Below are 27,352 nucleotides of genomic sequence, written 5' to 3' on the forward strand. Positions count from 1 at the left end.
CAGAAATATGGGGACCACTCGTGGGGGTACCCTGAGGCCTTGGGGCTCCGCCGTCTAGAGATAGATGGTGATCAGAGACCTGCATCGGTGTAGTAGGGGACAGAATGACTGACCCGCATGATGCCGCTGACTACCTGGCCAGCACGCTCCACATGGCCTCAAAGGCTGGTCCCTCTGAGTCCGAAGAACGACCAGCCTCCGAAGCCATGACAAGAGTCGAACTTCCCCGTGCCGAAGCACCGAGAGGGAGACTAGAAGCAGAGAGGTGTCCTGAAGCCTCTCCCTTGGGTCCGACCAAAGAATCCTGAGTCCTGAACCCCGTGGACGGCGCCAACAGGGTCGGAGCTGACGTCGGCACTGATAAGCCAGGAGGGGCTGTCGGAACTGACCTAGGGACGTCACGCAGAGCCGAGCACTCTGGCTCCGAAAGCTGAGGTGTGCTCAGAGGAGGAAGTATCAAAGCAGGTTGAGGGACTGGCTCCGGAGCCGACTGTGTCGGAGCAGAGAACAATTTTGCCAGAACCGGTGACTGAAGGAGTCTCTGCACCACTCTCGGTGACTGAAGGAGTCTCTGCACCACTCTATCGACTTCCCCATCTGAACTCCTCTCCGAAGGAGACCTGCGAGGAGGGGATCCTGGCCTAAAGCTAGGCGATCGGCTCCGAAGAGGTTCCAACAAAATTGGAGCCGAAGCAGGCTCCATAAAGTACAGTTTTGTACCTACCATAAATGTAGATGTCCGAACTGGATAGCATCTGCAGTCATAACAGCCGGGTTGTCCTGTCGTCAGGCAGCCCGTCAGTCGGCCGGATTCCAAAGTCCGGGTCCGGCTTCGGCTGATGTCGCTCTCCATCCGACGTCATCTCTGTTGGACTTCGGGTATAAAGGCATCAGCCGACGCCATTTTCCTCAGTGTTTCTTGCCCCAGATGCCAGAAGCCCTCCTGAAGGCTAAAAATTTTGGATAGATGCCAATGTTTCCAAAAGAATAGAGGTAACCACAAAATAAGCATGTATGTACATATATACAAACAAATACACCATAACAGACTCCCCCCCATCAGCTAGCTATTAGGAGGGTAAACACCCTAGGGGTACCCCAGAGAGGAACGAGGGAGGGTAATCCTGACTGCAGATGCTATCCAGTTCGGACATCTACATTTATGGTAGGTACAAAACTGTACTATGTCCTTCATGGATGCATCTGCAGTCATAACAGGTAGAATACCATAGCCAACTAGGGGAGGAGGATAAAGGTAGATTATGGTGTGTTTAGGATCCCTTGCAGAACAGCAGTGGCAAACCCTGCTCGGGATCTGGAATATAAAGGCAAATTATAATGCTTGGCAAATGTATGCACGGAGGTCCAAGTAGCCGCCTCAATAATGTCTTTGGTAGCCACTCCTCGTAAGAAGGCTGTGGTAGTGGCTGTTGCCCTTGTAGAATGAGGTCTTATGTTCTGTGGAATTGGTTTTCCATGGAAGGAGTAACAGAATCGTATGCAATTTCCTATCCATTTGGAGATTGTCTGTTTGGAAATAGCTTTTCCCTCTCTTCCTGCTGCATAGGCCACAAAAAGTTGGTCAGTCTTTCTGCTGCTTTTGGTTCTGTCCAAGTAGTAGCGTAGCTGTCTATGTACATTCAAGGTATGCAGTATTCTTTCCCCTCTGTTTTGTGGGTTGGGAAAGAAGGTAGGTAGGTGGATTGCCTGGTTTAAAGACACTCTGGATACCACCTTAGGCATAAATGTTGGATTAGTCCTCATGGACACTCTATCTTGGTGGAAGATTAGGAAGGGTTGCACTGCCATTAAGGCCTGTAGTTCTGAAACCCTCCTTGCTGATGTAATTGCCAGTAGGAAAGCAGTTTTCCATGACAGGTGTTGTAAGTCTGCTGTTGCTGCTGGCTCAAAGGGTGATAGTGTCAATTTTTCTAGTACGAAGTTTAAGTCCCAAGCTGGTAATGGTGGTTTTCTTGGAGGTTTTACATTCTTGATTCCTCTGAGAAATTGTCTGAGCAGAGGTGTGAAAAACAGGTGGATCAAAGCTGTATTCTGCTGAAATAGCTGATGCATGTTTCTTGATGGAGGACTAGGTCAGGCCTCAATGGAGAAGTTCGCCCAGAAACTCCAGGATGTTAGGCATATCTATGTTTGACACATCTTTTCCTCTTTCAGAACTCCAACTGACAAACCTTTTCCATTTTCCAGCGTAATTCCTTCTTGTTGAAGGTCTGCGTGCTTCAAGAATAATGTCTTTAACTCTTTGGGAAAGTTCTTGATTAGCTGCTGCTATGTGATGTTCCATGCAGTCAGTTGTAAGGTTTTCAGGTTTGGATGCATGGTGCTGTAGTTGTTCTGAGTTAGCATCAAAGGCATCAGCGGTATTGGCCACATATTGTTCCGAGACAAGCTCCTTAGTAGTGGATACCAGTGTTGTCTTGGCCAGTTTGGAGCTATCAGGATTATTCTTGGATGTTCTTCCTTGATTTTTAGGAGTACTTTGTGTATCAAGGGAGAGGTGGGAATGCATAAACTGTTAGGCCCTTCCAGCTGAAGGAGAGCGAATCCACTTTCCATGCTAGTGGGTGAAATGTCCTTGTGCAGAATTTTTTGAGTTGGTGATTGTGAGGAGATGCAAATAGATCTATCTGAGGCATTCCCCACTTCTTTGTAATGGTCCTGAAGATGTCCGGGTGCAGGTGCCATTCGTGAGCATCTGATGTGGTCCTGCTTAAAATGTCCGCTAGAGTATTTTCTTTTCCTGGCACAAATCTTGCTTGCAGCTGGATGTTGTAGCTGAGTGCCAGGGTCCACAGTTCCAAAGTCATTCTGCATAGAGGGTATGAATGAGTGCCTCCCTGTTTGTTGATGTACCACATGACTGTGGTGTTGTCTGTCCTTATCAACAGCTGGCCCTCTTTGAGAAATGGTCTGAACCTTTGGATAGCCAGTTTTACAGCCAGCATTTCTTTTAGGTTGATGTGCAGGTGAAGTTGATCCTGAGTCCACAATCCTTGCACGCATTTGTCCAGCATGTGTGCCCCCCATCCTAGGTCTGAAGCATCTGTTGTAATGCTCTGGCTTGCTTGACATCTGTGAAAGGGAAGGCCTGGGTTGGACCGGCATGTCTGGGCCCACCATAGGAACTCCTGTTTTAAGCATGGAATTAGTGGGATTTCTGTTTCGAGGCTGTGCCTGTGTTGGGACCATAAATTCCGTAGGTACCACTGTAGTTTTCTCATATGTAGTCTGGCAAATGGAACCAAAATTATGCATGATGCCATGAAGCCCAAGGCCTGCAGAACTTTTCTTGCTGTTAATTTGTTCAGCTTTGTTAGTGACAAGAAGTAAAGAGGGAGTTCTTTTTGTTTTTCTGTAGTTAGGAATGCCATTTGTCACACTGTGTACAATTCCGCTCCCATGAATGTCCTTGTTTGGGATGGTATTAGTCTTGACTTTTGTAGATTGACTGTGTATCCCAGTGCTTGTAGCAAGTAAATGACCCTTTGCAAATCTGTTGTCAACTTGCTTTTGTTGTCCCCTTGTAGCAGGCAGTCGTCCAGGTATGGGTAAATATGAATTCTGTGTAGTCTGCAGTATGCGATTACTGATGCCAGGCATTTTGTGAATACTCTGGGCGCAGTAGATAAGCCAAAAGGCAATGCTGAGAATTGATAGTGCTCTGATCCTGCAAGAAATCTGAGGTATCTTCTGCAGATTGGTCGAATAGGGACGTGCAGGTATGCCTCCTTGAGATCTAGAGTTACCAGCCAACACTCCTTGCCCAGCATGGGAAGAAGTTGCTGTAAGGTCAGCATTTTGAATTTTGGGACAATGATGTATGTATTCAAGGTGGACAGGTCGAGAATAGGTCTCCAACTTTTTTCCTTTCTTGGAACTAGGAACAGTCTGGAGTAGAACCCCTGTCCTTGCTCTGCTGCAGGCACTTTTTCCACAGCTCTCATGTTTGCTAACTCCATTATCTGTTGTAAAGCTTCTGTTTTTTGATTTGGAGGTAGATTTGGCATTCCTCTTTTGACTGGTATAGTGTGGAAGTGGAATCGGTAACCTTGATGTATAATTTGCAGAATCCACTTGTCTTTTGTTATGTGGTGCCAGTTCTTTGCAAATAAAGTTAACCTTCCGCCTAGTGGAGCTGCTATTTGCTCCCTGGTAGGCGGTTTTAGGAGTAAGTCACTGTGGCTGTGTTGAAGAAGAGGCAGTGGCTGCGTCTGTGCCTCTGTTGTTACCTTGCCACTGTCGGTCCTCTGTAGGCACTTCCTCTGGTTTGGTTTCTGCCTCTGGAACGCCTATTCCTGCCCTTTGAAATCTTGTGGAATCAGGAAAGGACCAATTCTTGGCAGGCCAGTTCCTGCTAAACCTTGGGGTTGAACCTGCAGGAAATCTTTAACAGTTTGAACTGATTTTGCCTTTTCCTCCATTTTCTTCATAACCTGCTGTGCAGGTGCACCAAACAAACTTGTCTTATCCATAGGAGCATCTAACAATTTAGCTTTAACATGATCTGGTAGAGCTTGCTCCTTTAGCCATGCATGCCTTCTTATCACTGTGCCAGTCATGGCTGATCTAAATGAAGCCTCCAGTGCATCATAGCCACATTTTAAGGAATGGTTACTAACCTGTTGTATGTTATTTACCATTTCTAATACATATTTCTTGTCAAGAGCTTCATCAGTGGTTAATTTTTTAGTTAATTTTTAGTTAACTGATCAAGCATAAACTCTTGGTATTGAATCATGTGAAACTGGCAGTTTAAAGCTCTAGCTGAGAGAGTAGCTGAAGTGTATACTTTTTTACCCCATCTGTCTAATGCCCTTGCTTCCCTTTCAGAAGGAGTAGGGTTTTTAGCTGTGGTTGCGGCAACTGCCTTGGGACCCTGGGATATAGTTTCTGGGTCTGCAAGGGGGGCCTTGTAAAGGTGGTGATGAGTGTCAGGCACCCTGTAAAATCTGTCTGGTTTGGCAGGGCTGGGGGTAATGAGTCTGGAGCAGAGCAGACATCATTAAAAGCGTCATCTACCACAGAAAGAACAGGAGGTATAGCTAAGGGCCTGTGTTGTGGAAGGTGTAGAAAAGTTCTAAGTCTTTTCCGGAGTCTGAGAATCTTGTTGCTGCCATTGGAACTGCTCTCATGGCATGCAAGGTTTCCCCAAAGGAGAATTCTTCTGGAGGGGAAGCAGCTGGAATGGATTCTTCAGCATCAGAATCCTCAAAATTAGAGAAAGGAGCCTCTGGCTGGTCAGTAATGTCTGATTCATCTGCAGAATCATCAGAGGACACTGGCTCAGGGGGCTCTGCCCTAGGTCTCTTTATCTGGGGCTGAGAGGCCCTGTCTGGGTGAGGTTGAGATCCTCTAATTAAAGAAATCAAATCTTCTGCCAAGGTGAGCATTTGGGAACTAGAAGAGGGCCTGGATGAGGGTGGTTTAACAGGCACTGATTTGGTAGACTTGGCTGCTTTAGCCCTGGCGAAGGCCTTAATGGACATGGCTGCTGGAGGCCTAGCAGCACCACGTGCTGGGGTAGAGACATCCAGGGAATGGTGTCTGATAAGTCAGTGGGTAAAGTTTCAGAGGCCGATTCAAGAATTGTAGCAGGGGCCTCAAGTGTAGAGATAGATTCGCTGTACCTAGATCAGTTTTCTCGGTTTCGCCGAAACCGAGACACTCAGCGTTTGCTTAAGCGTGGTTTCAGCCGAAACCGCCGGACCGCGAGTGTCGGTCTTTCTTCGTTTTTGGCAGAAAGTGTAGTCGGAGGTTCCGGCGACATAATGTAAGCAAAGTCAGAACCGAAAAACTGTTCTGCAAACTCCGACCGGCGCCTAAGCGCTCGTTGGTTGAAGGAAGCACAGGCGAACAGGCTGCTACGTCGTGGGCTGGGCCTAAACAAGGCAGACAGTAAGAATGGAAATCTTTATGAGGTATTTGTTTCCCACAGGTTAAACAATTATTAACTTTTTCTGACATCGGCTGAGGCAAGAAAGAGTCCCCAACGGGGTACTTAGCTTTAGAAGTCTTCGAAGTAGTATTCGGTAGAAAAAATCTCTGGATCCGACCGACCGGCACTTGCGAACAGCTTCTGCTTCGGGCGCCACGCGGCAAGAAAGACGGAGGAAAATGGCGTCGGCTGATGCCTTTATACCCGAAGTCCAACAGAGATGACGTCGGATGGAGAGCGACATCAGCCGAAGCCGGACCCGGACTTTGGAATCCGGCCGACTGACGGGCTGCCTGACGACAGGACAACCCGGCTGTTATGACTGCAGATGCATCCATGAAGGACATCAACTGACACTTCCTGCGGCCCAGAGGACAATGGAGCTGAGGATGTCGAAGCAGACTTTGCTATTTTCTCCGGTGGCTCCGAGGAGACTGATGGAGCCGGAGATCTCTTTTTTTTGATTTAGAAGATTTAGTCCTAGAGCTGGAAGCACTCTCCAGACCCTCCTCGAAGGAGGGTTTTAGAAGTCCCTTCAATATCAATTTATTCCTCCTTTCCTGAAGAACCCGCAGACTAAAAGCATGACAAAAGCTACAGGGCTCCAGGAGATGAATCGCTCCCAGACAATATACACAGATGGAGTGTCTATCGGTAATGGACATTTTGTAACTGCACCTAGAGCACTTCTTGAAGCCCGAGGGCTTGTGCTCCTTAGTATCCTTGGACATAGCTAACCAACACTAATAAAGCACCAAGACAATCAAACACTGAATAAAAGGACCAATGGTCAAACAGTCACAATGGCGGGAAAAAACTACAACACACAAATACCATAAGATCTCTAAGTTAAACGATCCTAGACACAAACACAAGGAGAAAGGGCTAACACCTCTAATTTAAATGGTACTTAGACCCAGAAACTCAAAAAACACAAAGAGAGCAAGGGGACAGACTAAGTCCTCTAACTGAAACGGGCCTAGCCCACTGGAAACAGCTAGTGGGATACCACAGAAAAAACGATCCAAAACACAATTTTTTACAAGACAAGAACACACAACAGCTATTAAAATAGCTTTTTGTTTGCAACAAATTTCTCTGATAAGGAAGAAAAAGGGTACTTAGCCACAGCCAAGAGCGAGACCACGTCCGAGCTACACGAGCGGCAAACAAGATCTGGGGATAGAGAGCAGTGCAGCATGGGATACCATCTTAGCCCAGCCAACAGAAAGACTTCGAGCTAGAAAAGTTTTGGCCGAGTCAGAGCAGACATTCGGCTCCGAACCCACGGGTAAGAATGTAGGTGAGATTGGACTACATAACATCAGAAGTTACATCGGAGGAACATAACCCGTCTTAAAACAAAGACTGAGTCTATAGTCAAGCCAGATGGTAGTGAATGAGGAAGTATCCCAAAGGAGTCTGCTGAAGGGAGGGGGAAAAGACAGAAGCAACAAAAGTAAAGAGCAAATGCTACTCAAAATGGCAAAAGAGTAGTGCTGCTTAAGTGATCAAACATTACAGCCTTGAGCCAGTAATGAGAATGAAAGTGTTCATGGTGCTGCTCAACCACAACATTTTCTACCAATGATGCAGACAATTCCAATGCTGCATGCAAACATTCTGTGCTCATACAAAAGCAGAAAAGTTATGAAATATCTGGATGAGAGGTGATGATTTGACAGCTAGAAAGGTAATTAGATGATTTCAGCTACAGCCAAATTTTAAGACCGGTAGAACCAGCTACAACATAATACGCATGATACAAAGGAGCACATTAACTTAAAAAAATGCAAAATTATAAACCATGAAGGCAACCAGAAAAAATAAAAACAGCCATATTGAAATACATTTAAGCAGTATAACCACATAAGCTACAGCTGCAAATAACTTGCAAGGGGCAAGGACTTCTCTTTTGAGCTAATTTTGAAACTTTACCTTCACAGGAAACATGTGAGCAACATTAATGACCGCTATATGTTACTATCCTAAAGAACATATACAAATTAAAATCACATACTGGAAACTGCTCTACATTCATGTATATACATATATAACCACATACATGCACTTACCATATCTGTAGTTTAATTTTCTTGCCCTCTAGTTCTATTGTTCTAATTTTAAAATCAATACCTGAAAAAGAAAAAAGGTGAAACCATGTAATATACGATTTTACAAACCAGCACATGCATTTTACAAAGTGTTAGATTAAACTAGTATAACAAATTCAAATGAGCTAATTGCACACATCACAATAGAGAAAACTGTTAAAAGAGGTACACTGGAGCAAAAGCCTCACCACAGCAAGGTGAGTAAAACTGAGTTTCCTAGACATTAGAACAAAGCTTTACTACAATGCCACAGATAGCTTATTCCCTGCTCACTGTTCCCACTGCTTCCATAAAGTACACACAGAGCTGTACAAAACACAACAGTAATTAAATGGCTTATTAAAGTCAGCAGCCAGTTGGGCGTCCAACACTGGGGAACCATAAACCGAGAAGCATGTACACTAGCAGCCCTGACACCACATCACTGGTCTGGTGAATGCATTTTACAGACAAATCACAAAACTAAAAATCAGTGGTACAACTGTGCTGTTGATTCAAAGTAATCCTCTACCCACAACTTATAATTCATTTATTTTCATTACCTGCTTACCAGCTTCAGGATTGTGAGAACTGATGCTTGGTCTGGCAAGTAACAGCAAGGCTATAAGTCGCTCCTAAACAGGATCAGACTAAAGACAGACAGACACACATGCTATTTAGAACCTTTCAGTCCTCCTGCCAAGTTTTTGGGATGGACGAGGAAAACAAACCCTGGCAAAAGCCTACAAAAATAGTCATACATATAAACTTCACATAAAAAGTCACCTACAAATCAATGGTTTCCAGAATCAGATTTAAGATTATTTCTGTTACTTACCTTGAGCAAGATGGGTTTGCTGTTCAGATTCAGTACTGGAGAAGCCATCCTGACAGCCTCAAAACACTGATGTCTGGGTGATGACACCCTAACCAGCAAGTCAAGCCTTTTAATGCCATTATCTGCAGTGGGTAATCTAGGGAATGTGGTCCCTAGATGTATAACATAATACAATATAATAAAATATATTAATTATAATCTTCAGAATAACCCTAGATCATCTTCCTCTTCTTTCGGCTGCTCCCGTTAGGGGTCGCCACTCAGAATTACCCTAGATAACAGTAGAAAAGCACAAAGGAAAACTGCCTACCATGGGAAAGAAAATGCATCTGTTTGCCAGGCTTGTTTTGAAGTAATCTTGAAGAATTTGTTCAGTTGTCTGTTTTTGAAAGGAGCGAACACGAAAGTTCAAACAATAAATGAAGGCACTGCTCCTAGGTAAACCTAAACGCTCAATTTATTAACAAGTGCATATACAACCAGCGTATTCGCCACACTAAACAGGTAGCTTCATCACATAAACCATGAACCCCAAGATCCTGATATATATTCTGGCTGATGCTGGAATCTGACTGGAGAAGTTCAGGAATATTTCCAGATACAAATCCACTTTTGCCCATGTCAAAAAACGTTTTTGCAGAGAGTTGTTACATATGACAACCCAGAAAGAAAATTCTGTGCGACAGGGTCAGTCCTATACGGAATCCCAGACTGGCCATAAAAGAGGAAACCCATTCTAATGGCTGACATCTGAGAAAAACTGCAAAGATGAGCAAGTCATCTAAAATAAAGATGTGAATGTCATTCAGTCTGAAATGAACTATAACTGGAATTAGACAGTTAGGATTTTCTACAGCTCCAAGGGTGTTTATAAAGGATAATGCGGAGAACTGATAATGTGACCCACACAAAAAAAAATTGAAATTTCCTGAAGCCTGTGACTATGGTAATGTAACGATATACATCCGTTACATCTAATGCTACCACTAAACTCCCTAGGTGAATAAGAGGGAACAGGCTCCGAGGGGTCAATATCTTGAATTTTGGTAGTTTCACATCTAAAACCAGTCTCCAAGAAGACTTTAAGTACCGAAAAAATTCTGGAATCAGAGCCTTTGCCCCTACTGGTTCTAGGACTCCTAGGGTAAGTAAGCACTAAAGAACATGGGGGGGGGGGGACAAAGCTTGGTTCAGAGGATGTGGGTGAACTTCCCCTGAAAGGAGTCTTCTGTATCCAGTGCAAACTTTATCCTTCCTGAACCACTTACTACCAAAGAGTCAAACACTCTGTTGCCAAAGAGGAATGCAGAGAGACATTTCTGGAACAGATTTGCACAGACAGTGGCGGGGGGGGGAAGGGGTAAACAAAGCTGGTATAGTTATTCTAAAGTAGTACTGTCAATTTTTGGAAAACAGCTTGTTTCTTGTTATTCCCCCTCTTGCAGTCTCTGGTTCCTTATCTGGCTTGAAAAGGCAGTGACTAGTTGTTCTGTTTTTTTTAGCAAGCAAAGACGATTTGAGAGATTTACAATAGGGTTCCTGAAAAATCTCAAATTCCCTGTATTCATTTACTTCTCTCATCAAATTGGCCCATCTGCTACTCAGGTTTTCAAACAAAACCTCATCTAAAGATGAATTTGAAATGTTAGACTTTACCTCATCAGAAAATTTCTGACTATGTACAAAGACACAACTCCAACAATGTAGCAGTGAACCTAAACACAGTATAGTACAGTTGTGTACACTTACCATAAGTGTAGATGTTAGAGTGTATTCACTGTTGCAGTCATCACATTTGGGTTATCTGCCTGCAGGTAGCACTCAGCCTGCCTGAATACCAGAGTCTTGGGATTTCTGTCTCGGATGCTGGCACGTTGTTAGGGGTATAAAACATGCAACCGATGCCAATAAATCAGTTTTTCTTGCCCCAGATGTCGGGTGCCCCCACAATAGGAAGCAATTATATGGTATGGAACACCCCCCAGTAAAAAGCAAATACACAAGATATAATATATACCAAACAAATAGGATAGGTAAAAAACAAGAGAAGTCAGGGGGCTGGATGAAGGGTAACTAGGACTGCAACAGTGAATACACTCGAACATCTATATTTATGGTAAGTGTACACAACTGCACTATGTTCTTCGTGTTTCACTGTTGCAGTCATCACATTTGGGTTGATTCCCAAAGCGAAAAGGGTGGAGGTAGTTAAAGAGCATTCGGGCTAGCAATCCAGGCCCTGTAAGACTGCTGTGACAAATACAGCTCTAGATTTAGAAAAAAAATAGGCAAGTGGTAATGCCTGGTGAAATATGTACAGAGCTCCAGGTTGCAGCTTCCAGGATGTCCCTGGTAGGGACTCCTCTGAGAAATGCAGTAGAGGTAGATGCATCCCTGGTGGAATGTGTTCTTTTCCCCTGTGGTGTAGGTTTTCCATGGTGCTTGTAGCACAAATGGACACAATGTGCTATTCAATTGGAAATGGTTCGCTTTGAAATGGCCTTCCCCTCTGCCCTTGCAGCAAAGCTGACTAGCAGCTGGTCAGATTTTCTGAGAGGCTTAGTCCTGTCCAGAATCCAAGCTATCTGTGTACATCCAGGGAATGCAGTATCCTTTCCTCTTTATTCTAGGGATTAGGGAAAAAAGTAGGCAAATGAATGGACTGGTTCAGGGCCACACTAGACACCACCTTGGGCATAAATGATGGATTAGTCCTGAGGGAAACCCTGTCCGCATGGAAGATAATGAAGGGTTCCACCACCATAAGGGCCTGCAGTTCAGACACTCTTCTTGCAGAAGTGATGGCTAGAAGTAAAGCTATTTTCCAAGAAAGGAATTTCAACTCTACTGTAGCAGCTTGTTCAAAGGGGGGGGGGGGGTTCCAACACAATGTAAAGGTCCCAGGCTGGAGTGGGGGCTCTCCTGGGAGGGGTCTTACATTTTTGACCCCTCTAAGGAATTGTTTTAGTAGAGGGGCGGCTCAGTATTATTATGAGCTGATATGGCTGAGGCAAGAATCTTAATTGAAGAGAAAGACAGGCCATTGTGGAGCATTTCTGTTAAATAATCTAGAATATGAGGTAAGCTGGGCACCATTATGCCCATCCCCTGAGACTGGCTCCAGGAACACTATCTTTTTCACTTTTCTGAATAGGATTTTATAGTACTAGGCCTCCTTGCCTCAAGAATGACATCCAGCATCTGCTTACTGAGGGTTGCTAGAGGTGAGCTCAGGGAATTATCCAGGCTGCAAGGTTCAGGGTTTGAAGCTGAGGGTGCAGAATCTGGCCCGCCTGCTGGGACAGCAGGGGAGGGATCTGAGGCAGGTGCCATGGTTGTAGCACTGTCAGACTGTGCAAAAGAGGGTACCAGTGCTGGCGTGGCCAGTCCGGTGCAATCAGTATTATCCTTGGCTTGTCCTGTTTGATCTTTAGAAGGACCTTCAAGAGGAGAGGCAGAGGGGGGAAAGGCATAAACGGAGAGGCCTTCCCAGGTAAAGGACAGGGCATCCACTTTCCAAGCTTGACTTTGGGGTGTTCTGGTGCAGAATTCGTTCAATTGGTAGTTCTGAGGGGAGGCAAACAGGTCTACCTCCGGTGTCCCCCATTTGTTCCTCAAGAGCTTGAATATTTTGGGTTCCAGTTTCCATTCATGTGGATCCACGAGATTTCTGCTCAAGTCATCTGCCAGTGAATTTAGTTTGCCCGACAGGAACTGAGCTTGTAGGTTCACTTGGTTGCTCGTGTTCCACAGAGCAGAGTGGGTAGGAATGGGTTCCCTCCTGCTTGTTTATGTACCACGTAACTGTGGTGTTGTCTGTCTTTACCAATAGTTGTCCTGGAAGAATAATGTCTTTGAAGGCTGTCAGAGCATTCTGTACAGCTAACATTTCTTTTTGATTGATATGCAGGTGCATCTGTATTGGGTTCCATTTGCCCTGAATGCACTGTCCTGCCATGTAAGCCCCCATGCATATAGTCTGATGCGTCTGTTAGGGTTTGGGCTGCAGGGGGTAGTGTGAAACGGAGTCCCTTGTTGTGGTAACAGGCCTCTGCCCACAAAAGGAACTCTGCCCTTAGGCAAGGAATGATGGGAATCATTGTTTCCAGGTCCTGAGAATGAGGACACATTACACTTTTTAGATACCATTAAAGTTTCCTCATATGCAGTCTTGTATATGGAATTAGCAAAATGCAAGAGGCCATGAACCCCAGGGCTTGCAGGATTTTCCTTGCAGATAGCTGGGTTTTTGTGGCCAGTAGGCTGAAGTAGGTTGTCAAATAAACTTGTTTCTCTGTAGTGAGGAATGCGGTCTGGGAAGTTGTGTTCAAGCTTGCTCCCAGGAATACAATCTGTTGGCAGGGTAATAGGTATGACTTCTTCTCATTGATGGCGTAGCCCAGTGAAGTTAGAAGTCTCTTTACAAATGCCAGGTGCTGTAATAGCAAGCCCTGACTCTGCCTGAATCAGGCAATCATCCAAATATGGGTAAATATGAATATTTCTCTGCCTGCAAAATACATTGGCTGGAGCTAGGCACTTTGTACATACCTTGGGCGCAGTAGATAAGCCAAAGGGAAGTGCAGAGAACTGATGGTGCATGTAGCCTGCCCTGAAGTGTAGGTATTCCCTGCAAGATTCCCCGATTGGGATGTGCAGATGAGCTTTTTAAATCTAGGGTTGCCAGCCAGGCATCGTTGGCTAGCATAGGAAGACGCTGTTGAAGAGTTAGCATTTTGAATTTTGGAACCACCAGAAAGGTGTTGAGGATAGACAGGTCCAGGATAGTATGCCAGGAGTTTTCTTTTCTGGGAACCAGGAACAGTCTTGAATAGAAACCTTCCACTTGGGGGTGGGAGAGTGTGGAAGTGGAATCTGTATCCTAGGGAAACTATATTTAAAACCCATTTGTCTTGGGCAATGAATTCCCAGTTTCTTGCATGCAGGGCGAGCTTTTCTCCTAAAGGTACAAGTAGTTGAGCAAGGCTTGGAAGAGTTAAGGATAAGTCATTATTCAATTTTTCCAAAGGGGGTGGCTTACGACTCCCCACTTTGGCAGTGGGAGCCCCCCACTGCTTAGATCTGTGCATAGTCTGAGACTGAAGTCTTGTTGGTCTGCTGCTCCTGGGTTTGGACTGAAGGCCTCGAAGGAACTGGAAAGGACCAGTTCTTTGAAGGCCAATGCCTACTGAATCTAGGTGGCTGTACTTGTACAAAAATCTTTTAACAGTTTGTATAGATTTAGCTTTTTCCTCCATTCATTTAAGGACTACTTCTGTCTTGTTGACAAAAAGGCGCTCTTGGTTTAAGGGTGCATCCGTAATTTGGCTTTAACAGGATCTGGCAAGTTTTGTTCCTTAAGCCAAGCATGCCTTCTAAGTACAGACCCAGTGACAGTAGCCCTGCACGATGCTTTTAAAGCATCAAAACCACATTGCAAAGTATGTTTACCAACTTAGTCAGCAGAATGCATTAACTCTTGTAAATCTTTGTGTTCAGTAGTCAGGAATCAACATCATTTTCTGTTTAATTAGTCCCATAATATGTTGATGATACTTTAACACATGAAACTGGCAATTTAAAGCCCTAATGGCCATAGTAGCAGAGATGTATACCTTCTTACCCCATCTGTCTAAATCCCTGGAATCCCTGTCAGAAGGGGTAGGATTTTTGGCAGTAGTAGCCTTAATGCTTTTACGTCCTTGGGAAATGTTCTCTGGATCCGCAGTAGGATTCTTGAAGAGGAATTTGAGAGAGTCAGGTACTCTGTAGTACCGGTCAGGTTTCCTGGGAGCTGGGGGGGCAAAGTGTTTGGGGTAAGGCTGGATTCCAAGAAATCATCTACAATCTCCAGAACACGAGGGATAGCTAGAGGCCTGTGCTGAGGCAGGTTTAAGAATTCCCTAAGTCTCTTTTTGGACTGAGTATAGTCCTGGCTTTTCCAGTGGAAATGTTCCCTAAGGGTATGCAAGGTTTCACCAAAAAGAGAAATCTTCTGGAGAGGAAGCAGAGGGAATGGAATCCTCTGCATCAGAATCCTCATAAGTAGATAAGGGTAAATCCTGGTAGTCAGAAGGAATTGAGATATCAGATTCCTGATCAGAAGGAAAATACAGTTCTAGGTCTCTTAAAGACCACCCCCCCCCTTATCCTGAGCATCTCCATGATGTCACCAAAAGAGACATCTTCGGGGGGTGATCTTGGGGAGCTTTCCCCTTCCTCCAAATCCGTGTCCTCAGTCAGGGACTCAGGGGAGTCCAGGTGCCTCCTACTGCACTTTCGCTTGTGAGGAACCTCCTCGGGGGGGGCTGTCCGAGGAGGTCTCACCAGCAACGTCTTGTTCCAAAGGAACGACCTGGGATGTCAAAGCAGGCTGTCCCTGGGGCCGGGTGATGGAAGTCGGGCCCAACAGAGAAGGAGTGCAGGGTGGAGCCGTGGCAAGGGCCGGGGGCCTGGAACCTCTCGACAGAGCCCTCTCCACCACGTCGAACGCCGAGGGAGAGCTGCTCTCTCTAGGATCCGAAAGCAAACCCTCACTCGGATCCGGATGGATCAGGGCCGGTGCCAAAGCGATCGGATCCGAGGGACCAGCACGCTCCGACCTGGACGGAGCCAAAGGCATACTGATACCTCTGGATCCGAAGCTCAGCCCTCGGTTCTGAGAGCTCGGATCCGACGAAAATGGACCAGACACACTTGAGGGAAGTGTCGGCGCCGAAGTACCCGAGACTATCGGCGCCGACACACCCCCGGCTGCAAGGCTGCCCAGCTCCGAAGACTCCAAGCCCAGGAAGCGGGACGGAGAAGGAGCTATCGGGGCAAAGAAGGGGGTTGAGCTCCCCCCCCCGGAGTGGGGGGGGCAGGAGCACTCCCATCTGCAGTTGAGCCTGGAAGAATCTTCTCATCATCCGGTCCAAATCTGCATCCGTGAGGCTTCGGGTCGATCTCAATGAGGCCAACGAGGCGGGACGGGAGTGCCGCCTCGATGACCTCGAGGGAGATCGGGTCTCCTACTCCTCAGGACCCAGTGAAAAACAAGGAGACCGGATCCGAGAAGGAGGAGACCCAGAAGACCTGGAGGGAGAAGACCGCTTAGCCGGGGGGGGGGTGAAGTGGAGGCCTCGGCCCACCGCTTGTGGTGTTTCTCCCTCCTTTTCTCTTTCCTAGCCTCCCTCTCCTCCGGGCCTAAGGCGGGAGGTTGAGTCCCGGCCGGGGGGAGGGAAGCAGGAGTGGCAGCTGCCGCAGCAGGAGCCACGGAAGGACTGGAGGTAGAAGCTAAATCCGGGGGCAGAAGACCTGCCAGAATCAGCTTAGACCTCCGGTCCTTAAGTGCCCTGGTGTTGAACGCCGCACAAATGGAACAACCAGAAGAGAGGTGCTCAACCCCAAGGCACAGCACGCACCGAGTGTGGCCATCCGCCGGGGACAGCTTATGGCCACACTCGGTGCACTTAGAAAAGATAGGCTTTGGGGCCTCAGACAATGTAAATAAAGAAGGCTAGCCACACACGTTAGGCCCCAAACACGCAAACACAACCCTAACGGAACCACGAGGGAAGGGGGAGGTTAATTACAAAATAATGTAAGGTTAAGCTAGGGAGGATTTTAACCAAAAAGGGACTGAAAGCACTCACAACCAAGTAGGGTAGAAAAGAGAAAGAAAAAGTTAAAATTTTTCTCACAAAAAACCTCTGAACGCTTGGAACTCAAGATCGATCTGCTGTTGGTAAACCGCGGCAAACTAGATCTGGGGTCAGTCAGGGTTGGCAGGGGATTATGGGTAGGGGGAGGAGCCTGGAGCTCAGATCTAAGCTGTTGAAAACTGCCGGCTCGGATCCGAAGTCGGATCCGATTCCCATAGGTTGCTGCACAAATTAAGTTAACTACTTCAGATAATCAGCTCTAGGTCTCTTAAAGGGGGAAGGCTGGCTTCCCCCAATTAAGGTAATAAGGTCTTCAGCCATTCTAATTATTTGTTTTTGAGGCATGTGAGCCTGAGAATGTGCTTTGGTTGTCTGTTTTCTAGATGTAGTGTGAGCTTTAGGTCTGAGGAATTCAGTATTTTTAGCTTGAAATGAAGTAGTTGGTTTGATCTGAAAATCCGTAAGCCTGAATACACCCTCAGAAGCTGGTGCCTGCACAGCGGCTCCGGACCCATCCAAGGAAGAGACATTCGCAAGTTCCATAGTCGAAGAAGCATCTCGCGGCATACTAGACTCTAAATGGGTCTCAGCAGAGGCCTGTGAATCTGTAGAAGCAGGTATCAGGGGCTGCGAAAGCACCTCACTGAGTACCGGTGAACTGGTGACTAGCTTAACAGAAGCGTTGTCTGCAGTTTTGGACCTATGCAGTCTGTCTCTGTCTTTATCCTTATGTTTTTTTTTTTTTTTTCGGAAGAACGGCAGTCGGATGGCTTAACGAAGCCATTTCGGAGTACTGAGATCAAGAATGAAAGTATTTAGCTACAAAAACAGCCCAACAATGAATAGTTAAGGGTGTTGAACAAAGCACAAAACTGACAGCGAGGGATGTCGTGGTCTGGGCCTAAACAGGTGACGCAGTAAGAATGAAAATCTCTATGAGGTATTTGCTTTCCACAGGCAAGACAATTATTACTTATCTTTTTGAAGACTTCAGGTCTGAAACTTCAAAACAAAAATTTCAGGAGTCGGTCAACCGGAACTTGTGAACTGCTTCTGCTTCGGGCACCACAAGGCAAGAAAGAATGATGTAATGGTGTCAGCTGCATGTTTTATACCCCTGATGACCTGACGTCATGGAAGAAGCGACAGCATCCGATGCAGAAATCCCAAGACTCTGGTATTCAGGCCGGCTGAGGGCTACCTGCAGGCAGATAACCCAAATGTGATGACTGCAAGAGTAAAACACGAAGAACATCTAGATAATACATACTCTAAAGTCATGTTTGAAACTTGAGAAATATTAGAAACAACGGAATTCAGATATAAGCTGCCTTTTGGAGGAAATGTTGCAAACAATTCTCTCAAACTGTTGGCACAAAAACAAACTATCAGAATCATATGTGGAAGTTCCCACAAGGCTCAGTCCTGGGACCTCTCTTGTTCGGTATATATTTCTCGGAGGTACAGGCCAACACGGAAGGACTGTGGCTGACCAAGTTCGCAGATGACTGCAAACTGGGCGCCATAATCAACTCTCCAGCCGACACAAACATCCTCCAAAAGGGCCTCATAGAAACAGACAACTGGTGCCAGAGCCATGGCCTCAAGCTAAATGCCAAAAAGTGTATAGTCATCCCCTTTGGCAAAAACAAAGTGCCCACAAATTACCACATCGGTGGTAATCCATTAAGTACAGAAGAAGTAATTAGGGACCTGGGGACCCAAGTTGATAGCAATCTCTCATTTGATAACCAAGTGGCCAAAGTGGTTAGAAAAACATTTTATATAGCCCACCTAATCATGAAGGGATTCACATGTAGATCAGGGGAGGTCATCGTGCCTCTTTACTCATCCCTCATCAGGCCCATAATTGAGTACAATGCCCTTTGGGATGTACCTTACCAGACACCTGCAGCAACTGGAAAGACCCCAAAAGTACCTCACCAAGAGGATCAAAGGGCTCAAACAGATGCCATATGCTGCCCGGTTAAAGAAACTCCAGCTCTACTCAGTGGCATACCGCCTGCTCAGAGGCGATCTGTGCCTGACGTATAAAGCCATGTCCAACCCGGAATTAATGGACATGCTGCACCTTAGAAAATCCAAATCCCATCGAGCCACGCGCTCGAGAGACTTGAACCTCAGCACTGAAATAAATAGGACATGCTGGAGGGACAGATTCATAAACCAGAGGCTCCCTTCACTCTGGAATAAAATCCCAGTCCAGGTTAGGCAGAGTCCCTTCATTAACTCTCTTCAAGAGGAATCTTGATGAGTGGATGGGAGATCGTAGGTTTACCCCGGGTATCACTTCTGTGTCACTGTTAGACAGAGGCACAGTATACTAACCTCGAAAAAGGGCATAGCAAAATTAATTTAAAATGTGTGGCGAAAGCCAAACACACTCTGGCTAGGCTTATAAATGCCCTAGGGCAGAAAGCCTAGTATGAACCTATGAAGTTAAGAATTCAAAATGGAAGAAAATATTTTATTAAATCTGTCCAAAGCATTTCCTTTTCTGTCCACAGGGGAGGGACTGAAAGAAGCCTAAAGTCTGTTTCTACCTGTCAAGTCAAACCTCAGGTGGGAAAAATCAATGTTCATTAGTTGATTACAAGCAGCACTATACACATCCTTCAAGATGGACACAACAGGAGATATTATAGCAGGTTTGTGGCAGACTACACCAGAGGAATCTGCATAGGTGAGTAGTCTGAGCAATGGCAAATGGCCACTAAAGATTCACCCACAAATCGGCTGTGGCACTGAGAGCCTATGGTGTCGGCAAGCACTCTTTGGTAAGGTTTTTTTTTTTTTTTGGTTTCTAGGTACAGCAGTAGACAGGAATGCATAGGTAGGATAGGTATCCATGCTGTAAATCAACAAGAACGACTCAAATGTTGAACACTTTGTTGGAACAAGTCAGAAGGCATGTTGTCAAACTGTGCTCAAAAGGAGCACTTCAGTCCCTTATCACAGTATCACATAAGCAGCACACTGAAGACCGGTCACAAAAAACATTTTCACAGTTAGCCTGATTGAAAATTTACCTGCTATTTTTTTCTAAGTGTGCACAAGCACTGACATACCCTGTACAAACCTCTCAACCTCTTGGTGCAAGAAATCTGGACCAAGCCAAAAATAATGGATGGACAATGACTCAAAAATAGGGAGACTTGCAATATTTTTTGTTATAAACTCTGGAAATTGCAAGAACATATTTTGTTAGTATGCATTTTCTGAAGAAAATGAAGTGAGAAATTTAGATGTCTTATTTGGCAACTTCAAATCCCAGAAAACTACAAACAAACGCACCAAAAATATGGACATTGAGAAGTATGAAGTTGTAACAATCCATGTCCATAAAAAGCATTTTCTAGCCAGATACTCAAAGTTTACATGAACAATATAATTTTTTAATACAAAAACTGCCCTAAATATCTCAAAACTAAAACTAAAGCTAGCTGTCCCTGGCAGGAAACTTCTTATATTTAAAACAATACCGGCCTTCTAAAAGAAGAAATACAGCTTAAAACAATATTTAAAATACGTTTTTTAAAAGGACAATGATCTGTGTATATGGGTTCCCTACTGGGGACATATCTGCAAGAAATGAAGCTGCTCCTCTGAATCCTCTGAGCTGCTTCTTCACAAGGAGGCAAGAAAGTGCTGAAGAACACTTCAGCAGTCAGAGTGATTTCCCTCCAAAGGGCTGCCCAATCAGTAGTTAGAGGGAGTGGGAGGGAGCCAGAGCTTCTGCAAGCTGGCCAGTTGATGTGCCCTGGGCAGGACACAACCTATATAAGTCTAAAGGCTACTGCAGCAGTGGAAATTATGAACATCTAATGCCATATTCTCAAAGGGGGCAAGCAAACTTTAACACAGCAGCTTAACAGTTGAATTGTGAGAAACAATTGCTATGTACTTATAATGATTAATCAGAGATGTCTCATTTTCATCCGGTTCAATGTTTGGGTTGTCGGATCCGACCTCAGTGCCTTCTACCAGAGCTTTGAATCCAAGACTCAAGACTCCTTCCCTACCCACAAAAATCCCCCCTCTTATCTCGGATAGTATTTCTATATGATCAGAATAGTTAGAAAACTATCTTGATACTAAGAACCATCATCGAATGGAATAACTTAAGAATGCTAATGTTAGAGAGGTGACCCTAAACAGACAGGGTCTTAGTCACGGTCTGTCAGAGCACCAAAAGATTACATATAACAATTTGCAAGGGAAAAGGTGGGAGTGTTGCTGAACTGGACAAAAATAAGAACACTGACCTAGCGTTATGGTAGGTACATAGCTTTCATATCCAATGTTGTCTATTTGCGTTCGATTCAATGTTTGTGACAGACTCCCAAGCCGACTAAAAGACTTGGGTGGTCTCAGGGAAGGGCATTCCTGAGAATGGCAAGCCAAAAGATGCACAAACTCTAGATCGCACATCAGACTTGTAATGAGATATGAAGGTGTGAAATGTTGAACAAGTTGTCACTGCACAGATGTCACTGACATGAACGCCTCATGAATGCTGTAAAAGCAACAACTGCTGTACTGAAATAAGCCTTAGGCTCAGAGTGCAGACACAATCCATAAGTTTTATAAATAAAGGAAATGTAGACTGCCACCCACTTAGAAAGTAACTTTCGACACATGGTGTCCCAGTTTTGTTTTGGAAAAAAAGAGACAATAGTTTACCTGATTTTTCCAACATCTCTGGTACAGTGCAAGAAAAACTAAGTTGTCTGTGAACATCTAATGTATGAAGAACCTGATTGACTTCTTTGAATCAGTCTCCAGAGCCATGGACAAGGGTAGGGTGGTCCACACAGCCTATCTAGACCTTGCCAAGGCCTTTGACACCATCCCCCACTCTGGAATCATAGATAAACTTACTAAGTTGGGCATTAATCCCTATGTCACCCAATGGGTTGCTAAATGGCTTACTGATAGAACCCACACTGTAAAAGTAGCCGACTCCAAATCCAGCTCCAGACAAGTGACAAGTGGAGTACCTCAGGGTTCAGTCCTGGGGCCACTCTTGTTTGGCATCTACTTCTCTGAAGTACAGGTCAACACTAAGGGACTCTGGCTAACAAAGTTTGCAGATGACTGCAAACTGGGAGCCATTATTGAATCCCCAAATGATGTGGATACTCTACAAAAGGGCCTTACAGAAACAGATGCTTGGTGCCAGAGCCATGGGCTCAAGCTCAATGCCAAGAAATGTATTGTTATCCCCTTTGGGAAAAACATGTATCCATGAATTACCATATAGGTGGCAGTACACTAAACACAGAAAGTGTGATAAGAGACTTAGGGACACAGGTGGACAGTGATTTCACCTTCGATAACCACATCGCCACAACAGTCAGGAAATCCTTCTATGTGGCACACCTCATCACAAAGGGCTTTTCATCCAGAAAAAAGGAGGTCATTGTCCCACTGTATTCATCCCTCATTAGACCCATTATAGAATACAACGCCCCATTTGGTATGTACCTTTCAAGACATCTGCAACAACTGGAAAGGCCTCAGAAATACCTCACTAAAAGAATCACAGGCCTAAAGCAGATGCCCTACGCTGACCGCCTTAAAAAACTCCAGCTATACTCAGTCGCATATCGTCTACTCAGAGGCGATTTCTGCTTAACATACAAGGCCATGTCAAACCCAGAGCTGTTGGACATGCTACACTTAAAGAAATCCCAATCCCTCAGAGCTACACGCACCAGGGATCTAAACCTTGTCATCACAATAAACAAAACATGCTGGAGGGATAGGTTCCTGACCCGGAGACTCCCCAGACTCTGGAATAGATTGCCCATACATGTCAAGCAGAGTGCCTCTTTGGACCTCTTCAAGAGGAACCTTGACGATTGGATGGGAGAAAGGAAATTCACCCCAGGGATCACGTCAGTCACCCTGCTAGACAGGGGTCCAGGAAAGTAAATAATGTGGGAAGAAATAGCCAGGGAATTGTTATGGCTAGGCTTGTATAGGCCCTAGGGCTGATAGCCTAGTACCAACTTATGAACCTATAAGCATATTATCTCCTTTATTAGAGTAATGCAGAAAAAATACTGGCAGGTCAATGTACCAATCCATATTCACTTTAAATGACACCATCCTTGTGGAAGATGGGAAAGGATGGCTTTTATAAAAGCATTTGCTATTCCATAACTTGTTTAGCAAAAGTAATGACAAAAAGGAAGATAGTTTTCCAAGAAAAACTTTAAGTCAGGTGATTCTGCAGGCTCAAAAGGTTTCCAAGTCAATGACAGAAGTAACAGTGTGACATCCTATTGAGGAACTGGCTCTTTCATGAGACATCTCAGTAAAAAAGTTCCGTTGAGAAAAGCTTTGGACATCTTAAGAAAAGCAATGGATGAGTCATTATGACTTATGTGGAAGTTTGAAATGACAGCCACTTGAACTTTGATAGAAAACTGGAACCCTGTTGGAAAAATTCTGAAAAAAATTCCAATAATCAATGGGAGAAGGTCAAATAAGTGACCAAACCCTTTTGATGATGCCCAAATAGAAAAAAAAAATCTTTTTCGTTTGGTTTTGTTAGTCTTTTTGATTGATTTATGTGGACTACTGTAGAAGACAGCTTGGCAGCTCTGGCTACAGTTACAACTGGAAAAAATATGTGGTTAGTTTTAGGGTTTATAGATCCAGTAGAGACATACTAAACGGATGACTCAGAAGATCCAGAATGGGATCCAGCACCCAAGGAGGGTGCAGCAAGTGAGGCCAAGGGAAGAACCACCAACTCTGCCAACGCCAGAACAGGGGCAATAATAACCACCTTGATGTGCACCTTGTGGCTTTCTATATCAGCTTTATCAAGAGAAGTGTAGGCTGGAATGTATACAGGAGACCCGGGACCAAGAGAGCACATCTCAGTGACTGTCCCTGTGGAGGGATGAGAGTAAGTAACTACTGCACTTGCTGTTTAGATAGCAGGCAAAAAGGTCACTGCGAAGTTGGCACCAGAGGCTGCAAACCTCTGTTGTCACTGTCTGAGACATCACTCATGAGGTAACAGAATAGATGTGCCCAACTTGCCAGTTAGAACATTCGACTCTCAGGAAAGTGCATTGCTACCAGAAAATGATAAAAAGACATCAACCATTACCAAACTCGCATGACCTCCTGGCAAAGAGATATGAATGTGCCCCTCATTGTTTGACGTTCCATAACACCAACATTGTCTGTCTCGATGGAAATCACACCCCTGGGTAGATGCTCCTGGAAATCGTGCAATGCTAGGAGGACTTCTCATCTCCAAGATACTGATGTGAAGTTTGGCCTCTGCAGGTGACCACTTTCCTTAAACAGTCTTCCCCTCGAAATAACCCCCCCCCCCACCACCACCACAAAAAGAATGGTCTGTGGTTACTGTGGCCTGGAGGACTGAAACAGAACGATCTTCCTTCCATCACAGATGGAGAAGTTATCCGCCAACTTATGTGTTTTTTGCATATTTGAGTGAAATGGATTCAAGCATGAAAGGGTGGAAACTCTGACTACTAGACCGACAGAGTCTACTGAAATACTTTTATGTGGTATCTTGCTAGCGGTACTAACCAATGATTGTTAGGCCTGATGGCCTCTACCAGAGAACCAATCTTGCTTGTGGATGAGAATGCAGAGCCACCTGAGATGCCATCAGTCTTAATGACAATGCTTTTGCTGCTGGAAGTTTGGCAATTTGTTGAACTGTTTTGATCGGACAACCTATGAATTGTGTGTGTTGAGTAGGGGGCAGTTTGCTCTTTGGATGATATTACCTTCAAGCTGATATGCACAACTGAGTAGGAATGCTTGGTGCTGTAGTAGTACATCCCTGGAGGTAGCAGTTAGGAACCAACAGTCTAGATATGGGAAGGCTCAGAACCCTTGCAGTCACAGGTGAGCTGCTGTGACCGCCATAATTTTGGTGAGCACCCAGGGGCTGCGGTGAGACCAAATGGCAGTGATCTGAACTGGTAATGACTGAATTCCAGATGGAAACTGAGAAATGTCCTGGAATACCTTTGAATCTTTATATGGCAGTAGGCATCTTCAGAGATCTATAGAGCAGATTCAACCATCCTTTCTCAAGAGAGAGAGTACAGACTGCATCTTGACCAGAGAATTTCATCCATTTGACATACTGATCAAGGTGGCAGAGGTCCAATATTGGCCTGTGGTCTCCCATCTTCTTTGGGATTGAAAAGAAGCTGGAACAGATTCCAGATTCTAACTGGTCGTGGGGGACCTGTTGGATGACTTTCTAGCAACTTTGAAACTTCTGCTGCAGATTCCAAATGATCGGGTGGAGTACAGAGAATCCATAATCTTTTCTTTAGTGGATACAAAAAAAGGTATGGTATAGCCTCAGGTGATTATCCTTACCACCCATGCATCGAAGTTATGATTTGCCAGGCTTATGGGTGTAAGGTCAAGTGCCCCATGAATGCCTCTGGAGTACAGCTGGGTAACAGGGGCACTGGTAGGGGTTCTCAGTGAAGGCAGCACAGAAACCGTGGTTCTGAGGTTTGCCTCTGCCACTGGGGTGACAGGGTGTCTATCCATAGGAGTGTTATGGTGAAAACCCAGTGATTTCCTGAACCACATTTTCTTACCTCCCCTTTGATTCCTGGAATTGGATCTTTGTGGAGTGGAGAAAGACTCCTACTGCAGACAGGGTCTTACCATCTTGCTCATTCTTAGTAAGCATCTGTTACCATCAGTCCAAAAAGTGTGGAGCTAAAAATGGAATTGACGAAGGACACCTTGAAGCCTTCTGCAAAGTCACAAAGGCACATCCAGGCATGGTGATGTATGGTAATGCCTATACCAGCTGCTCTTGCTGTGTCATCTGCTGCATTTACAGGATCACTGGAGATTACCAGGCTAATGTCTCTGGGGCCCTTACAAGCCTAGCCAAGAGTTTATCCCCAAAAGAGAAACTTCAATCTGCACCTGTCACCCCCGTCAATGAGGGACACAGGTGGAACCCCGGGGATAAATCTGTGGCTTCCCATCCACTCAAGGTTGTGCTTGAAGTGAGTCAGCGATGCCCTTTGTTTGCCATGTATGGAGAGTCTATTCTAGAGATGGAGCAGCCTCTGGGAGACAAACCTCTCTCTCCAGCAAGTTTTGTTAATGTCATAGATTTGACTTAGGCCTTTTGATCGGGTAATGTGTGAAGAGTTAGACTTATGGATATGGAGCATCTCTAGTACAGCAGGGTCTGAGATTGCCTTGCAGGTGAGACACAGATCAACCTCTGAGCAACCTGTATGATACAGAGTAGAGTGATGGTGACTGTAGCCTGTCCACATAGGACAGGTGTTGGGAGATCATGGATTCTCTTTGCGGGGTATTTCTGTGGCCTTTCCAGTTGGTGCAGGTGTTTGGAGAGGTACATACCAAACGAGGCATTGTAGTCCATTACTGGCATAATGAGGGAGGAGTAGAGAGAGGTAATAACATCCTTTATCTGGATGCAATCACTTTACTTATGAGATGAACCAAGTAAAAGGCTTTTCTAACCACTACCACTTCATGATGGTCGAATGTGAGATTGTGGTCAACCTGTGTACCCAGGTCGCTCACCACAGGTTGTGTGCTTAGTGGTCTGCCACTGATGTGGTAATCAGTAGGGGCCATGTTTTTGCCAAATGGTATGACAATACTTTTTTTGTGTTTAACTTAAGGCCATGACTTTGTCAACAGTCATTTGTTGCTTTGAGACCCTCTTGTAGTATGTTAACATCATTTGGGGAGTCAATGACAGCACCCAACTTACAGTCATCTGCAAACTTGGTCAGCCACAGGCCTTTGGCATCTACTTATCAGAGGTCCAGGCAAAAACAAAACAGTAAGGGTCCCAGGACAGATCCCTGGGGAACATCACTAGTGACAGGTCTGCTGTCGGAAGTGGAGGCACCTATTTTGACCTTGTGGGTCCTATCAGTGAGCCAGTTGGCCACCCACCTGATGTGATAGGGATTTATACTAAGTTGTGTTAGCTTTTCGATGATGCCTGAGTGGTGGATTGTGTCAAAGGCTTTGACGGAGTCAAGCTAAGCTGTATGTACTGACTTCATCCAGTGCCTTGGAGGCAGTCTTAAAAAAGTCAACCAGGTTCAACAGGCAAGATCTGCCCTTGAAAAATCTGAACTGGGTGGGAAATTGCCTATGTCCTTGTTTATGAGGTCCATAATAAGCTCCATGGCCTTACAGATCAGACTTGTCAAGCTAATGGAGCGATAGTTTCCAGGGTCAGTAGTGGCACCACCTTTGCACAAAGGGATGACAATGTCAGTTCTTTACTCTGCTGGAATGAAGCCTATACGTAGGCTATGGTTGAATAGGGTGCTCAATGGTGAGGCTAGTTCTTGCTGGAAATGGTGCAGAATATAGCCTGGGAAAGTGAACACAAACGACCAACTGAAGCCCAGAAACCACAAAATGTAGTCCACAGCAGAATGAAGGTAAATGAAAATCCAGTAGGTGAAATTCAACGAACAAATTTATTGGATAAAAACCACACAGTAACAAATCCCTCAAGCGCTTTCGCTCAGTGCAATACTGAGCTTTATCAAGATGAACACCATGTAACAACTGCTCCTATTTAAATACTAAAAAAATCATGTGATCAATTAAGTTAAAAAGCTAATTGATAAAATATCACCTGCAAGTGCTTGGTATTAAAAGGGCTACATGTAAAACCAGTTAAATAGCCTTGTCATAATATTTCTCATATACATAAAGGCTCAAAACATAAACTTCTTGCTAAACATTGTTCAACAACAAT

The 27,352-nt window shown here is 45.0% G+C and overlaps 1 protein-coding gene across 1 annotated transcript in view; it reads right to left on the bottom strand.

Moving 5' to 3' along the window:
* The window catches only part of RAB8A (RAB8A, member RAS oncogene family), a 902,849-nt gene that overhangs the window by 539,052 nt on the left and 336,445 nt on the right, over positions 1 to 27,352 (bottom strand). Inside the window, exon 2 of the mRNA XM_044090710.1 lies at positions 8,032 to 8,092. Coding sequence (XP_043946645.1) covers positions 8,032 to 8,092 — 61 coding nt within the window. The remainder of the gene's footprint in view (positions 1 to 8,031; positions 8,093 to 27,352) is intronic.

Source organism: Protopterus annectens, chromosome 13.part0, assembly GCF_019279795.1.
Source record: "Protopterus annectens isolate FY-2018-M chromosome 13.part0, PAN1.0, whole genome shotgun sequence".
NCBI classification, from domain to species: Eukaryota; Metazoa; Chordata; order Ceratodontiformes; family Protopteridae; genus Protopterus; species Protopterus annectens.